The sequence below is a fragment of the Lynx canadensis genome, chromosome D2 (genome assembly GCF_007474595.2).
Source record: "Lynx canadensis isolate LIC74 chromosome D2, mLynCan4.pri.v2, whole genome shotgun sequence".
Classification (NCBI taxonomy): Eukaryota; Metazoa; Chordata; class Mammalia; order Carnivora; family Felidae; genus Lynx; species Lynx canadensis.
In genome coordinates this window covers 31,168,996-31,187,039 of record NC_044313.2, presented here as the reverse complement: position 1 = coordinate 31,187,039, position 18,044 = coordinate 31,168,996, and the positions used below count along the sequence as shown (strand labels likewise).

At 39.8% G+C, this 18,044-nt stretch overlaps 1 protein-coding gene across 1 annotated transcript in view; it reads right to left on the bottom strand.

Moving 5' to 3' along the window:
• ARHGAP19 (Rho GTPase activating protein 19) overlaps nucleotides 1–18,044 on the bottom strand; it is a 63,002-nt gene that overhangs the window by 11,640 nt on the left and 33,318 nt on the right. Inside the window, exons 6-8 of the mRNA XM_030334218.1 lie at nucleotides 15,842–15,928; nucleotides 5,735–5,800; nucleotides 3,587–3,778 (exon numbers count right to left, since the gene is read on the bottom strand). Coding sequence (XP_030190078.1) covers nucleotides 3,587–3,778; nucleotides 5,735–5,800; nucleotides 15,842–15,928 — 345 coding nt within the window. The remainder of the gene's footprint in view (nucleotides 1–3,586; nucleotides 3,779–5,734; nucleotides 5,801–15,841; nucleotides 15,929–18,044) is intronic.

The following is an 18,044-nucleotide window of genomic DNA, read 5'->3' as shown; positions in this document are numbered from 1 at the left end:
AATGTTAACATCAGGAGTGAAGGGTACCCTGAGTGAAGGGTATGTGAGAATTCTCTGTATTATCTTTGCAAGCTTTTCCTAAATCTAAATTTTATTTATTATTTTTTTTAATGTTTATTTACTTTTTGAGAAAGAAAGAGAAACAGAGAGTGAGTGGGGGAGGGGCAGAGAGAGAGAGGGAGACACAGAATCAGAAGCAGGCCCCAGGCTCTGAGCTGTCAGCAGAGTCGGATGCGGGGCCCGAACTCACAAACCATGAGATCATGACCTGAGCTGAAGTCGGACGCTTAACGAACTGAGCCACGCAGGTGTCCCATAAATCTAAATTATTTTAAATTTAAGGGCCAGCTGGGTGGCTCAGTCAGTTGGGTGTCCAACTTCGGCTCGGGTCATGATCTCATGGGTCAGCTCTGTGCTGACAGCTCCGGGTCAGGCTCTGTGCTGACAGCTCAGAGCCTGGGGCCTGCTTCGGGTTCTCTTCCCTCTCTCTCTGCCCCTCCGCCCCCACTCGCATGCTCTCTCTCTCTCTCTCTCTAAAAATGAACATTAAAAAAAAAAAAATTTAAGTTTACTCAGGGACGCCAGGGTGGCTCAGTCATGTAAGCATCCAACTTCAGCTCAGGTCATGATCTCACGGTTCAGGAGTTCAAGCCCCGTGTCAGGCTCAGAGCCTGGAGCCTGCTTCCGATTCTGTGTCTCCCTCTCTCTCTGCCCCTCCCCTGCTCACACTCTGTCTCTCTCTCTCTCTCTCAAAATTAAATAAACATTAAAAAAATGAAAAATAAGTAAATAAACAAATGAATTTAAGATTATTCAAACAAACTTTGGCAATGTTTTAGGGGGAAAAGGGGGGGAGAGAAAGAGAGACCTATATATTAAAAGGGATCTAGGGGCACCCGGGTGGCTCAGTTGGTTAAGCATCCACCTTCAGCCCAGGTCATGATCTCACAGTTCATGGGTTCAACCCCCATCTTGGGCTCTCTGCTATCAGCGCAGAGCCCGCTTCAGATCCTCTGTCCCCCTCTCTCGCTGCTCCTCCCTTACTCCCGTGCTCTTTCTCTAATATAAATTTAAAAACTTTAAAAATAAAAAGGGGGGGCCCCTTGGTGGCTTATTCAGTTAGGCACCCCACTCAGCTCAGGTCATGATCTCGCGGTTCGTGGGTTCAAGCCCCACTTTGGGCTCTGCACAGACAATGCAGAGCCTGCCTGGGATTCTCTCTCTCCCTCTCTGCCCCATCTCACTCATACACTCTCTCTCAAAAATAAATAAACTTTAAAAAAAAGTGACCTAATAGCTATAAGCTACACCCAAAAAAAAAAAAAAAAAAAAAAAAAAGCATATCCTTGGGTCATTCCACTTCTAGGAAAAACTCTGCAATGAAAATAGCTATGAGCAAAAATGTATAAGCTAAAAAACAACCTATTTCCCAAACATGTTCAATGTTAGGCAAATTGTATATACATTAGATATAAGTGATGAAATATTATGCAAGTGTTAAAAATGTTCGTGACCGGGGCGCCTGGGTGGCTCAGTCGGTTGAGCGTCCGACTTCGGCTCAGGTCACGATCTTGCGGTCCGTGAGTTCGAGCCCCGCGTCGGGCTCTGGGCTGATGGCTTGGAGCCTGGAGCCTGCTTCCGATTCTGTGTCTCCCTCTCTCTCTGCCCCTCCCCCGTTCATGCTCTGTCTCTCTCTGTCTCAAAAATAAATAAATATTAAAAAAAAAAAATGCTCACGACCCTTTTTGTTGTTTTTTTTTAATATTTATTTGTTTCTGAGAGACAGAGAGAGAGAGAGAGAGAAAGAAAGAGACATAGAATCCGAAGCAAGCTCCAGGCTCCAAACCGTCAGCGCAGAGCCCAACGCGGGGCTTGAACCCACAAACTGCAAGATCATGACCCGAGCCAAAGTCGGACACCCAACCGACTGAGCCACCCAGACGCCCTTGTTCACGGCCTCTAGAAAATGATCATGATATAATATTAAATGAAAAGGACAGGAATATAAAAACTGAATATATATTATGATCTCAAGCAAAAGAAAAACATGTCAAATACATTTCATGGAAAGAAACGCTAGAAGAAAATACTCCCAAATTTTTATTGGTGGTTATCTCAGGATGATTACAGGTGATTTTTCTTCTTTACACTCTTCTGGAGGTTTCAATGTTTCTATAGTAATATTTATTATTTTTATAACCAGAGAAAAATCAGGAAATAGTAAAATTATACTTTCCACAAAACAAAATGGCAGTATTTGAAACGTATGCAAGGAGTTTGCAAGCATGCATGAGAAAATGCTTATGCTGTAATGTTTAGTAAAAGAGATAAAGAAAGTATGTGGTATGCTCCTAATTATGTAAAAATTTATTCATAGGAAAAAAAACGAAAAGAAATACCAAAAAGGTAAACCCTGGTGGGATGAGTCATTTATTTTCTTCTTAACCTTCTCTATAATTTCCTATTTTTCTAAAAAGACCAAAAATGATGCTAGCTTTTTCCTTCATATTATCTTTAACCCTCTGCATTCTTGATGACAAAGTCATTACACTTGTCCTACCTAAGTTGCTGTCTTAGTTTCTATCAAGAATTAAATCACTGCAGTGCTCTGAATCTGTGAGAATACTCAGACAACACCCCTGAAAATTCCAGTCATAACACAATTTGCTAGATCTCAAAGTAACTTCAAAGAGTGTAACAGAAAACTTTTCTTAAAAGATTCTATCAACTATTAAGAATAGCTCAGTTCAACTTTTTCTGAGCACTTGGTTATATCTGGCCCTACGCTTGAGATTAGGTATAGAAAAAAAAAGTAAAAACACAGACTTCCCTCAAGAAGGTCCCAGTTGAATAAGAAGTCAAGAGGCTGACCTTGCCTATTCAGCTAAAATTCAAGAGGATTGAGACAAAATATATTTCCTGAGAAAGAAATTAACCAAGTCGTTGGGATTTACTCCTGCTACACTTCAAGTCTCAAAATGGCAAATGAGAGCACTAATTTGTTCCCACGGCTCCAAAATCAACAAATTTAGCTACCAGAATTCCTACCTTCTAATATCAAGCCAGGCCCGCTTTATAGTGTTTCCTAACTGCCAACAACTCATTAGTAAGAGCTACCGCTTTCTGCTATGCCAGCCACTTTACATAGATTCTTTCTAATGTTTATAGTCATGAAACGCGGACATTTCAATTACCATTTTACAAACAAGGAAATTGGAATTCCAAAGGATTAAATTATTTGCCAAGAATATCTGAAGGATTTAAACTCCGGAACAATATATTGTATAACTGCTGGTTCTCTCTCAGCATATTTGGTACATGACCGAAATTAGAGAAACTCTAACTACACTTGGATCCTTCTGTTTAACTGTAGAAATCCAAGAGCCTCCCTCTACTCCCTTCCCTAGTGGGGCAGTAGTATAGACACCGCCACTGAGATTCCACTGACAAGTTTGCTTCCTTGGCCAAGCCAAGTGTAGGTCAATACGAGCCAAAACTTAAACGAGATTTGTAACAGTATTCCCTAGTGATTCTACAACCTTGACTACATTCCTAAAGCCCGTCACCATTTCCTGCCTTCAGGTACCTGTCTAATAAGCTGTTTCTTCTTCGCTGACTCTGGCATATTGTGAACGTGTTGGAACAGCTCTCTCAATGCCTCTTCTGTACGCTGCTGGGTCTCCTCCTGATGAGAGCAGGAATCAACCCAGTTCCGTTTCTGAGATTTTGCCAGCTGGAAGGACTTAGTATGACATGAAGCTATCAGATCAAGATCATCCTAGAGAAAATTTTAAAGAAAAGCGAATTAATGTATCCTGCCAGCTTATTTTCAGGTTCCCACAACCCTGGAACAAAAGAGGGGGGAGAAATGGGGAACATGGTACACTCTTAAATCAAGGAATAAGAAAAACCTAAACACAAAATTATCAGATGAAGAGAAATCGCTAATTATGGACTACATTAACAGCCCACTCCCACGACCTACATAGAGAACCTAAATTCATTTAGAATATTGCCACCAAAAATTATATTTATATAAGAGTTCAGTTTTCAAAGCATCTTTTTTTTTCAACGTTTTATTTATTTTTTTTTTTTTTTTTATTTTTTGGGACAGAGAGAGACAGAGCATGAACGGGGGAGGGGCAGAGAGAGAGAGGGAGACACAGAATCGGAAGCAGGCTCCAGGCTCTGAGCCATCAGCCCAGAGCCTGACGCGGGGCTCGAACTCACGGAGCGTGAGATCGTGACCTGGCTGAAGTCGGACGCTTAACCGACTGCGCCACCCAGGCGCCCCTCAAAGCATCTTTTAATCGCATATAACTCTCACTGCTATCCTATGAGGTAAGCAGGGAAAGTATCATCATTCCTATTTGATAAAAGAAAAAACTGAAGTTAAGCTATAAGTTTAAAGTCATTTAGATATTAAAAGGGACAAACCCATCCTGGAGACCAAGTGCACGGGCTCTTGGCTGGGTGCTCTTTCCTACACATGACAACATGATGGGGTAACTACACTGCAGCGGTGGAGGAATGGCAACAACTCTCTAAGAAAAACCAAACTCCACTTACACTAGTTGAACTCATATACTGTCCTCCAGGTCACACCAAATATTTACTGAAGAAGAGGCAGGAACAATAGCATAAGATGACAGCTTAAGTTTCTAACCAAGACAGACTAAATAGAAATCGTTAAAAAGTACTTGTGAAGTTTTTTAAACTTCTCAGTTTTAAAGCACAATAATCATATGCAATCTTGTTAATAAGCATCACACATTTGCTTTCTAAGCTCATGTGGTCTCAAGCGTTTGAGACATTTGGTAGAGTGTTACCACTGAACATGAAATAAGAATGTATTATATAAAACTAATTTACTGCTGCAAAATATTTAATACATTGCTATTTACAGACTGCTTATATCATATGCTGTAAGAATGCATAGGGGCTTCATGAAAAACTTCAAACATGCAGTCTATGCCATCACTCACATGTAGAGGATACCATCTACCAGTGGAGCACCTCTGAAAGGAAACAAGAAGACTGCGGGGGGCGGAGGGGGCACTTTTGTTTCAATACATAACTTTCTTCTCCGTCTTTTTCCTTATCTCAAACTGACTAGATAATTTTGAACTATAACACTAACATTTTATTTTCCATGGCTTATTTTTATTTCATACTTTGTTTTATTATTTTTTCAAAGTTTATTTATTTTGAGTGAGAGAGAGAGAGAGAGAGAGAGTGCGAGTGAGGGAGGGGTAGAGGAGAGGGAGAGAGAGAATACCAAGCAGGCTCTGCACTGTCAGCCCAGAGCCCCATGCGGGGCTCAAACTCCTGAACCATGAGATTACATGACCTGAGCCAAAATCAAGAGTTGGACACTTAACTAAGTAAGCCACCCAGGCACCCCTCACACTCTGTTTTAAAACTCCACTAATCTGGGGGGGGCGCCTGGGTGGCTCAGTTGGTTAAGCATCCAACTTCAGCTCAGGTCATGATCTTGCAGTCCATGAGTTTGAGCCCTGCGTCTGGCCCTGTGCTGACAGCTCAGAGCCTGGAGCTTGCTTCAGATTCTGTGTCTCCCTCCCTCTGTGCTCCTCCCCTGCTCACGCTCTGTCTCTCTCTGTCTCTCAAAAACGAATAAATGTTAAAAAAAAATTTTTTTGTAAATAAAATTAAACTCCACTAATCTTAATTAACTCTCTCCTTGAATAGGCTAAGAGCAATTTCCTATTCTTACCTTTGATGCTTGAGATCTGGAGCCCAAATAGTGCAATCTAGCACATTCCCGAATATAAACAGGAGCCTGGGCGGGATATAAGAGAAAACCAAGAACAAATGGTTAGCAGTATCTAAATTTCTTTCAGGCCACAAAAACAGTGACTCTCAAAATAACAGGACTAGCAGATTACTTCTGAAAAACAAAAGATCCCAGGGGCACCTGGGTGGCTTAGTCAGTTAAGCATAGTTTGAACCCCACATTGGGCTGTCTGCTGTCTACTGTCAGAGGGGGATCCTATGTCCCGCTCTCTCTCTGCCCCTCCCCGACTAGTGTGCATGCACACCCTCTCTCTCTCACAAAAATAAACATTTAAAAGAAAATTTAAAAAAAAAGAAAGAAAAACAAAAGATCCCCAAAATGCCCTATTCCATAGCTTCCTTTCTCTTGCCACCAAAATGGTACTTCAACAAATCTGATAGGAAAACTGTTTTTGAGAAGACACTACTATAGATGTAAAAATCAAATATGGGGCGCCTCGGTGGCTTACTTAGTTAAGTCAGTTAAGCCTCTGACTCTTGATTTCAGCTCAGGTCACGATCTCATGGTCGTGACATTGAGTCCCACATTGGGCTCTGTGCTGAGCATGGAGCCTGCATGGGATTCTCTCTCTCTGCCCCTCTACTACTCACGCTCACTCTCTGTCTAGCAAAATAAATAAATAAACATTAAAAAAAAAAAAACCACTCTGGACATATTTCAGAATGGTTACTTTCCCCCTGGCCACAATTTAAATTGTCATTTAAAAAAAAAAAAAAAAAAAAAGAGGGGGTTGCCTATGTAGCTCAGTGGGTTAAGTGTCCAGCTCTTGATTTCGGCTCAGGTCATGATCTCACAATTTGTGAGGTCGAGCCCCAAGTTGGTCTCCATGCTGAGCATGAAGTCTGCTTGAGATTCTCTCTCTCTCTCTCTCTCTCTCTCTCTCTCTCTCTCTCTCTCCCCCTCCCCCACTCATACTCACACACTCTCTCAAAAGAAATAAGTAAACTTTAAAAAAAAAGATTAAACACAACCTATATGTCTTTTTTTTTTAATGTTTTATTTATTTTTGAGACAGAGAGACACAGAGTGTGAGCAGGGAGGGGCAGAGAGAGGGCGAGACATAGAATCCAAAGCAGGCTCCAGGCTCCGAGCTGTCCGCACAGAGCCCGACGCGGGGCTCGAACTCACAAACCGCAAGATCATGACCTGAGCCAAAGTCGGACGCTTAATGGACTGAGCCACCCAGGCGCCCCCTAAATGTCTTTTAATAGAAAACTGGTTGAATGAATTTTTATACATCCATACAACACACAAGTATCTAGTTACTAAAAACGAAAGAGGGGAGAGGGTAAGGGAAAGAACACTTTATGAATTGATATGAATGACTTCCAGGATCTACTGTTGAATGAGAAAAGTCATGGAACAGTATATAAAGCACCTATGTAAGAAAAAGGAAATAGGAACATACATACATATGCACACTTATTTGTTTTTATAAAAAGAAACACAAAAGGAACCAGATAAACCAGAAAAGGATAAGCCAGAAAATAATGAAAATGGTTAGGAAGACGACTGAGATTTCTCTAAGTATATACCCTTTTGTGTAGTTGGGCTTTTGAAGCATGTAAATATACTACAGAGTCAAAAAAAAATACACTTAAACCCAAAAGGAAATAAAGGTAAACCCTAAACTGAACACAAACAGGGAAAAAAATGAATATATCTGAGTATATGATTGACAACATAAGCACAGAAAAACAATTATTCCACCTAACTTTTGGAAACTGTATTCTAGGGGCATCAGTTAAGCATTCCAACTTTGGCTCAGGTCATGATCTCATGGTTCATGATTTTGAGCCCCGCGTAGGACTCTACGCTGACAGCTCAAAGCCTGAAGCCTGCTTTGCATTCTGTGTCTCCTTCTCTCTCTCTCTGTTGCTCCCCTGCTTGGGCTCTAGCCCTCTCTCAAAAATAAATAAACATTTAAAAAAAAAAACAACTGTATTCTAATTATACATCCTGAGTGAGATATATTCTAGGGAAAAGGAACTATAAGGGAATCTTAAACTTACACCAGCATGTTTATATACGTGTATTTTTAAAACTAATTTTTTATGTGTTGATATTTTATATATTGTAGGATAAAGCAAATAGCATATAAATGCTACTAAAATCTTGAATTTGCAATGACTGAAAACAGATACAAAGTAAAAGAAATCAAGAAAAAGCTCTGGAATGATAAATCTGAATTGGAGATACTAATATGAACTAATAGTTGCTTTTAAAAAAATTTTTAATCTACTTCCTGCCCTCAAAGAGCCTAGAAAGCAATGACACCCCAGAAACAATGAGTATATCTAGGGTCACTCAAAAAAAAAAAAAAACAGGGCTCCTTAAAGAAAATAATTGATTCCAGGCCCAGGGCAGAGCAAATGCAAAGTGAGCTGGGGACATTTTATGCCAGGAAGGAAACACTCAGACTAATGGAGTCCTGTCAAAAAGACAGCAGGAAGAGCTGGCAAGGGCTGTCACTGGCCAAATCTGAGGCAATTTGAAAATTAAAATTAACAACTGAAATTGACTAACACCTTGAATAACTATAAACCTATGAGTCTATAGAGGTATTCATTAAAAAAAAAAGAGAGAGAGAATGAAACAGAGGAAAGGAAAGCTCTCCTCCACAGGAAAGAAAAAGTCAGCTAATAAAGATTAAACAGAATTAGAAAAACACTATTTTGTATACCCAGTATCACCATAGATTCCAGCAGGATTACAGATGGGTGCTAAAATCATTACATTAGGTAATCATCCTGCAGGTTACTTACTAATTGCAAAGGGGAAAATGTACCTTTGTAATTAAGAGATGTGGCAGTTAGCAAAATTAGCATCACTGAGGGTGAGACAATCTGACATTCTGTGCCTCTGAATGTGATGCAACATGATGCAATAGGAGATACACAAACATCACCTATAAATCTTTGCCAAAAATGCTTAATATGAATCTAATCAAGCCTCTAGACCTAACTTAACAGTTTACAGGAACTACATAGAAAGGGATACATAGGAACAAGTTAAATAACCTTGAGAAAACAGTAAGACAAATTTAGAAGATGGAATATTCTGTAACACAGTTGGCCTGAATACTTCAACAAGTCCATGACATGAAGAAAAAGCATAGGGACTATTCCAGATTAAAAGTGACATAATAATCAAAGGCAATATATGAACCTCGATTAGTATATGTTATTAAAAACAGCAGCTATGAAATACATTCTTAGGATAAATGGGGAAATTTGAATCTGTACTGAATATTAGCTAATATGAAATCCTCATTAATTTTCTTAGACATGATAATGGTACTGTGACTATTGGGACAATGTTCTCATTCTTAGGAGATGTACGCTTAAGTACTTAGATGTGAAGTATCATGTCTGCAATTTACTGTCAGGGGTTCAGCCAAAAACAAACACCAAAAAAAGCATAAATATATAGAGTAAAAAAAAAAAGCAAATATGGCAAATGGTAACATTTGTTGAATCTGACAGTTATATGAGTGTTCACTGTTTTACTCTTTCACCTTTTATCTGTATTTGAAAAACTTCATAACAAAGTTTTAAGAAGACTCTTGTGACAAAAACATTATGATATCTTGTTTAATTTCTACCTTGCTAAACTATAAAGCAGAGCTCAAAACCAAAGGAAATTTCCTCCAAACAAGAATATGACAGAACCCACTCCACCTATTCTATAAACTTCATTTAAAAACAAAAAAAACAAAAAAAACAAAAACCTGGGGCACCTAGCTGGCTCAATTGGTGGAGCATGTGACTCCTGATCTCGGGGTTGTGACTTCGAGCCCCACATTGGGTGTGAGATTATTTTTTTTTAATTTTTAAATTTAAAAAAAAAAAATCCCTGCCCCCAAAAGATACTATGAGCTTAAGACATATCCAGAAAGGGAGACAGAAGCAGATGGGTTTAAATGAAAATCTGGAGGTGTTAAGTATTTTACAGTTCAGAGGGAATCAACAAAGGACTTCTCACATAAAATGGGAATTGGCCTTAATTGTATATCATTATAAGTCCCTAGGAAAAGATGTTGTGACTCGTGTTAGGGAGACATAAAACCAGATTGGGTCAGAGGGACTGATAATAGAAGACAGAACTAGAAATAGGAGGGATTTTAAGGAAAAAAATACAAAGAACACAGAATCTGAGGATTAGGAGGTAAAAACTCCACCCAAAGAAGCCTGAGAAGAAGAAGACACAACAAAGCACAAGAACAACAAACCGGGGGTACAATAGGACCTCAGAATAAGTGATAGAGCACACAGAACAATCGACCATTTTTCATCCAAAGGAAAAGCTCAGGAAAGAACCTAATTAGCCAAAGTGGTAAAGCAGATGCCCATAAAGACAACAGTTCTGATGTGAGTATCAAAGAGGAGAGACTAAAGACTAAAATCTCAAAAGAAATGTTTTTTCTCTCCTTCAAAGATCAACAGAGGCTCAAAGAGTGCTCACACTAGTCTGGAAACAAAGGTAAAGTAGCAAACAAGAATCAAAACCCCAAAGATGGGGAGCTGAAACAGGAATCTATATAAGGAAAAGGTAGAGTAAAAACAGACTGTTTGAAAGGGTCTATTAATTAGAACTGTACCAAGCTGAATTACATCCAGGAGCCCATACTCTTGTTTTATCTCTAAGATTTGTGTGATTTCTATTCTCAAAATCCTTCACAGTGATATGTTATCTTACATGGTAAAAAGGACTTTGCTGGTGTGATTAAGTTAAGAACCTTGCAATGGGGAGATTAACTAGGTTATTCAGATGGGTCCTTAAAAGCAGAGAACCATTCCCAGCCGTAGTTAGGAATAACAGAGAGATACAACATTGCTAGCCTTGAAGATAGACGAAGGGGACCATAAGCCAAGGAATGTGGGCAATCTCTGGAAGATGGAGAAGGCAAATAAATAAATTCTCTCCTAGAATATCCAGAAATGAAAGCATCCCTGCCAACCTTGATTTTAGACGAGTGAGACTCCCGTAGACTTACGACCTACAGAACTGTAAGATAACAAATTTGTGTTAAGTCACTTAAAATCCTTAAAATAGTTAAGTACAACCTCATTGTATACTTGAACTATGTACACTGAAGCATGCACAAGGGAGAATGGATTCCACAGGTAAAGAGATCAGAAGTAAAAAGGCTAAAAACCGTGGGGTGCAGTGAGATCTCTGAGATCCCACTTCTCTTTTAACTTGTGAGTGGTGGACTATGAAAAGTTAATCCTATAGCAATAGTAACAAGAAAATTCAATGAAGGAGAGTTCTATTAGGAACTGCACCTAGAAACTCTCCATTTTGTTTTTTTTTGTTTTCAACGTTTATTTATTTTTGGGACAGAGAGAGACAGAGCATGAACGGGGGAGGGGCGGGGGAGGGGCAGAGAGAGAGGGAGACACAGAATCGGAAACAGACTCCAGGCTCTGAGCCATCAGCCCAGAGCCTGACAGGGCTCGAACTCACGGACCGCGAGATAGTGACCTGGCTGAAGTCGGACGCTTAACCGACTGTGCCACCCAGGCGCCCCGAAACTCTCCATTTTGATTCACAACTACAGTCAAGTAATTGCCTTACTGTTCATAATCACAACTCCTCTCTACTTATTCCCATAAATGCATGTTTTGGAACTAGCTGTTCCCCTCAACAGGAAGTATATAATGAACAGGTCTGAAAGATCTTTGTTCATCATTAAAAATCATTTTTTCTCCTGTTGTCCTTTGACTACTATTCTAATTCACTTATCTAGATCTTGACCTCTAACTGATGATAATCTTTGACCTGGGCACCAAAGCCCCTGATGTAGCCCTGACTCTTTGTTTTTTAACCTAAGATTCTGATCTTTCATTTCTAAACTCCGGACTCTGGATCACTCACCACCTTGTAGTCAATAAATCCTAGGGAGGCCTCCATGTTTACACCCTGCATTTACTACAAAGCTATAGTCATCAAAATAGTGTGGTACTGGTATAAAGACAAACATATAGACCAACTGAATAGAGAATCCAGAAATAAATCCTTAAATGATTTTCAACAAGCATGCCAAGACTATCCAATGGAAAAAGAACAGTTTTTCAAGAAATGGAGCTGGGAAAACTGGATGTCCACAGCAAAAGAATAAAGTTGGACACTTACCTAACACCATATTAAAAAGTTAAAAAACACCATATTAAAAAGACACTTACCTAACACCATATTAGTTTATAAATGGATTTATAAACTAAATATAAGACCTAAAACTATAAAATTATTTTTAAAAAACATAGGACAAAAGCTTCATGGCATTGGATTTAGCAATGATTTCTTGCATATGACATCAAAGTCACAGGCAACAAAAGGAAAAAAATAAACTAATGGGGAATTTCACAGAAGTTTTTACATTTTGTGTAGCAAGACTATCACCTGAGTAAAAAGGCAACCCACAGAATGGGAGGAAATATTTGCACATCATATATCTTATAAGGGATTACTAATCAGAATGTATAAAGAACTCCTACAACTCAACAACAAAAAAACCCAATTCAAAAATAGGCAAAGGCCTTGAACAACATTTCTTCAAAGAAGATAGGCAATAAGCACATGAAAGATGCTCAACATCTCACTAATCATTAGGGAAATGCAAATCAAAACTACAATGAGATACCACCTCATAGTTACTACCAAAAAATAAAAAATAAGTATTCGTGAGGATGTGAAGAAATGGGAACCCTTGTACGTCACTGGAGGGAATGTAAAATGAATACAGCCACTATAGAAAACAATATGCCTGGGGGCCCCTGGGTGGCTCAGAAGGTTAAGTGTGCAACTTCGGCTCAGGTCATGCTCTCGCAGTTCGTGAGTTCAAGCCCCATGTCGGGCTCTGTGCTGTCAGCTCAGAGCCTAGAGCCTGCTTCAGATTTGGTGTCTCCCTCTCTCTCTGCCCCTCCCCCACTCGTGCTCTGTCTCTGTCTCTCAAAAATGAATAAACGTTAAAAAAAAATTAAGAAAGATGGAAAGAAAGAAAGAAAGAAAGAAAGAAAGAAAGAAAGAAAGAAGTATGTCTAAAAAACAAATAATCCAGTGAAGAAATGGGCAAAAGACATGAACAGACACTTTTCCAAAGAAACATCCAAATAACAGACACATGAAAAGATGCTCAACACCACCTCACACCTGTCAGAATGGCTAAAATTAATAAGGCAGGTAACAATAAATGTTGTCAGGGATGCAGAGAAAGGGGAACACTTTTGCACTGCTGGTGGAAATGCAAACTGGTGCAGCCACTCTGGAGAACACTATGGAGGTTCCTCAAAAAATTAAAAATAGAACTACCCTATGACCCAGCAACTGCACTACTAGGTATTTATCTAAAGGATACAAAAATGCTGATTCAAAGAGGAACATAAAACCCAATGTTTATAGCAGCACTATCAACAAGAGCCAAATTATGGAAAGAGTCCAAATGTCCATCAATTGATGAATGTATAAAGAAGATGTGGTATAATATACAATGGAATATTACTCGGTGATCAAAAAGAATGAAATTTTGCCATTTGCAACAACATGAATGGAACTAGAATGTATTATGCTAAGTGAAATAGGTCAGGCAGAGAAAGACAAATACCATATGATTTCACTCATATGTGGGATTTAAGAAACAAAACAGATGAACATAGGGGAAGGGAAGAAAAACAGATAAAAACAGAGAGGGAGGGAAACCATAAGAGACTCTTAAATACAGAGAACAAACTGAGGGTTGCTAGAGGGATGTTGAGTAGGGGAATGGACTAAATGGGTGATGGGCATTAAGGAGGGCACATGTTGGGATGAGCACTGGGTGTTATATTTAAGTGATGCATTACTAAATTCTACTCCTGAAACCATTATTACACTATATGTTAACTAACTTGGATTTAAATAACATTAAATTTAAAAAATAGCAACATTAAAAAAAAAAATGAAAGAAGAAAAAAAACAGTATGGCAGTTCTGTTAGAATTACCATGATCCAGTAATTCCACTTCTGGGTGTATACCCAAAAGAATTGAAAGCAGTGTCTCAAAAAAGATATTTGTACATCCATGTTCATAGCAGCATTATTCACAAGAGCTAAAACATGGGAGAAATCCAAGTGTCCTCAACAGATAAATGATAAGCAAAATGCAGTATATACAATGAAAGGGATATTACTCATCCTTAAAAAAGAAGGAAATTCTGACAAGTGCTACAATATGGATGAATCTTGAAAACATTATGCTAAGTGAAATAAGCCAATCACAAAAAGTGTGATTTCTCTTATATGAAGTACTTAGTCAATTCTCTCTCAATTCTCAGTCTTCCAGATGGCAAGATGCTAAAATTGAGAAATTCACTATCAGGAAAGTGTGCTCTAAAGAAAAAGCCAAGGATATGACTGTACAACTTTTTGTTAAAATCTTAGAAGCATCAGGGCGCCTGGGTGGCTCAGTTGGTTAAGCATCTGACTCTTGATTTTGGCTCAGGTCATGATCTCACAGTTCGTGAGTTCGAGCCCCACATCAGGCTCCACGCTCACAGTGCAGAGCCTGCTTGGGATTCTCTCTCTCCCTCTCTCCCTCTCTCCCTCTCCCTCTCTCTCTCTCTCTCTCTCTGACCCTCCCCTGCTCATGCTGTCTCTCTCTCTCTCTAAAATAAATAAACATTAAAAAAACAAAACAAGGGGCGCCTGGGTGGCGCAGTCGGTTAAGCGTCCGACTTCAGCCAGGTCACGATCTCGCACTCCGTGAGTTCGAGCCCCGCGTCAGGCTCTGGGCTGATGGCTCAGAGCCTGTTTCTGATTCTGTGTCTCCCTCTCTCTCTGCCCCTCCCCCGTTCATGCTCTGTCTCTCTCTGTCCCAAAAATAAATAAACGTTGAAAAAAAAATTTTTTTTTAATAAAAAAATAAAAAATAAATTAAAAAAAAAACAAAACAAAACAGTAATGAGGCACCTGGGTGGCTCAGTCAGTTAAGGAACCGACTTCAGTTCAGATATGATCTAGAGGTTCAAGAGTTCGAGCCCGATATCTGTGCTGATAGCTCAGAGCCTAGAGCCTGCTTCGGATCCTGTGTCTCCCTCTCTCTCTACCCCTCCCCTGTTCTCTCTCTCTCTCTCTCTCTCAAATAAACATTTAAAAACATTTTTTAATAATAATAAATAAAATAAAATAAAATAAAATAAAATAAAATAAAATAAAATAAAATAAAAATCTTTAGGGGCACCTGAGTGGCTCAGTTGGTTAAGCACCAGACTTTGGCTCAGGTCATGATCTCACAGTTCATGGGTTCGAGCCTGCATCAGGCTCTGTGCTGACAGCTCAGAGCCTGGAGCTTGCCTGAATTCTGTGTCTCCCTCTCTCTCTGCCCCTTCCCCGCTCACACTCTTGCTCTCTCTCAAAAGTAAACATTAAAAAAAATTTTTTTTAATAAAATCTTTTAAAACATCAAAAGGTCAAAGTTTTCAGTCACACAAAGGACCCTTTCAAAAGAATAAAGATCCTCTCAGTCAGACCAGAGGGCCTCTGGGAAGGTTAAAGGTATTGTCCTTCAGCCTTCTCAGGAGGAGACCAAGGGAGAGAAGGGTTTGTCTTCAAAAGATTTGTATATGTGGTTTTTGTCTAATGGAGTGAATCCCTCTGAAATTCACAGAACCACGAAGTTGAAAAAGTTATATGGGCAGAAACATTGATAGTGTGGACTAAAAGGGACAAAGAGTACAAAATGAAAGCAGACTGTCAGACCCTCAAAATTCTCCTGGCAGGAAGCAGACAGAATAAACTCACTCAACTGCCAGTACAAACTGCCCTTCATGAAAAAGGGTGTCCCAGGTGGGGCCAGTTATCCTACTCAGCCTCCAGGTGCCTTACTATTTCTCCCCACCTTAGTTGTTCTGAGTTTTGCCACTGTCCCATCTGGTTTCAAGTCCGAGGCAGAGACTTTTTTATTAATCATCCTTGTAGCCCTACTGAGGATTCCACCATGCTCCAACCTCCTGTCCTATTACCACTCAAATCCCATCCCTTACCTACCTTAAAAAGTTTCTGGGAATGTTTAATCATAAAAGCCATCCCATTGTTCAACTTTGTGATATTCTCTTGAAGGTCATTTGCAGTGGCCTATTCATAGGGAAAGAAACCAAAAGAGGATTAAGAGCTGAGAAGTAGAAGAGATGTTCCATTTACTTACCAATAAGCTTATTCTTTCAAAGGTATAAGGGTTTCTATCCCAAACAAAGGTGCCTATACTATAGTGTTTGATTCTGGAAAGGCTTTTCAGTTCAGCAAGTTTCTACTGGATTGGACATATAACCTAGAAGAAACCATGTGTCCCTGAACTCAACAAGAACCTATGAGAACCAATCTTTATTTCCTAATTCTGCTAAAGAATTATACATGCAAGCAGTGTTGATAAAGAAAATCTGGTCTAGGATTCAAAATGGGCAGGAAGAACAGAATCTGTACAAACTACCAGGGACGCTGCCTCTTCAGAGAAACTGGAGTTTCTCCAAAGGTGAAAGAAAACCATCACTAGTAATTGATACCAAAGGTAACATCTGTTTCTTAAAAACGCAAATGGTCACTGATTCTCTTATTTCTCCTGTTTTTTAAGCACTTGAGTATCCATCTCTACTATCCCAAAGCCCTCATCCTCAACATGCATCTTTGTTACTTAATATGTTTGCTTTAACCAAGATCTCTTAATATTTCTTTTTTTTTAATGTTTATTTTTGAGAGAGAGAGAAAGAGAAAGCACACGAGCAGGGCAGGGGCAGAGAGGGAAGGCGACAGAGGAACCAAAGCAGGCTCTGCACTGACAGCAGGGAGACTGATGTGGGACTCAAACTCAAGAACAATGAGACCATGACCTAAGCCAAAGTTGGACATTTAACCAACTGAGCCACCCAGGTGCCCCAGCATTTCTTTTAATAGACACAGATTACTCACTCTTTTTTCATGAGATCAATTGACTGGTTCTAAAATTCTTTCATTGCAACACCTGGGTGGCTCAGTCAGTTAAGTGACCAACTCCTGATTTCAGCTCAGGTCATTATGTCACAGTTTGTGAGATCGAGCCCCGAAGTGGGCTCTGTGAGGGCAGTGCAGAGCCTGCTTGAGAGTCTCTACCTCTCTCACTGCCCCTCCTCCACTTGCTCTCTCTCTCTCTCTCTCTCTCTCTCTGACCCTCCCCCATTTGCTCGCACTCTCTCTCTCTCAAAATAAATAAAAATAATTTTTTTAATTATTAAAATTTTTCATTAGGGGGCACCTGGGTGGCTCAGTCAGTTAAGCATCCAACTCTTGATTTCGGTTCAGGTCGTGATCTCACAGTTCATGGGTTTGAGCCCCCACGTCAGGTTCTCACAGAGCCTGCTTGAGATTCTCATTCTCTCTCTCTCTCTCTCTCTCTCTGCCCCTCCCCTGCTTGCACTCTCTTTCTAAATTAATAAACTTAAACAAAAAAAAACAACAAAAAACTCATTAGGAGGCTTGATCTCCTTAATATGGACAAATGTTAGTGTGTCCTTTTCTTCTTACCCCACCCCCACCTTTGTGTGGGGTGGGGTTCTTCCTAGCCTGGAACACTACATTTTTTCACTAGTTACTTGCTAGGTAAAATGTTCCACACAAATGTTCTCCTTTTTTTTTTTTTTTTTTTTTTTAAAGTAAACTCTATGAGGGGCGCCTGGGTGGCTCAGTCCGTTAAGCGGCCGACTTCGGCTCAGGTCATGATCTCTCGGTCCGTGAGTTCGAGCCCCGCGTCGGGCTCTGTGCTGACAGCTCAGAGCCTGTTTCAGATTCTATGTCTCCCTCTCTCTGACCCTCCCCCGTTCATGCTCTGTCTCTCTCTGTCTCAAAAATAAATAAATGTTTAAAAAAAAATTTAAATAAATAAAGTAAACTCTATGAGCCCAAGGAGTCCAACACGGGTGGGGCTGGCACTCACAACCCCAGGATCAAGAGTCGTACACTCTACCAACTGAGCCAATCAGGTATCCACAAGTGCTCTCCTTAACCCTCCTTTTCTCATTTCTTATAATCCCAAAAACCTTTTATAAATCACCATATCCTATCATCCTATCTACTTCTATTATCTTCCAACAACCTTATAAGTGATAAAATACTAATTTACGCCCAGTTTACAGAGGAAGAGCCTAAGCATAACAAGGGTAAAGGACACAGATAACATAGCTGGTTTGCAGCTTCCAACCCAAGTGTTCTGGCTCCAATTCCA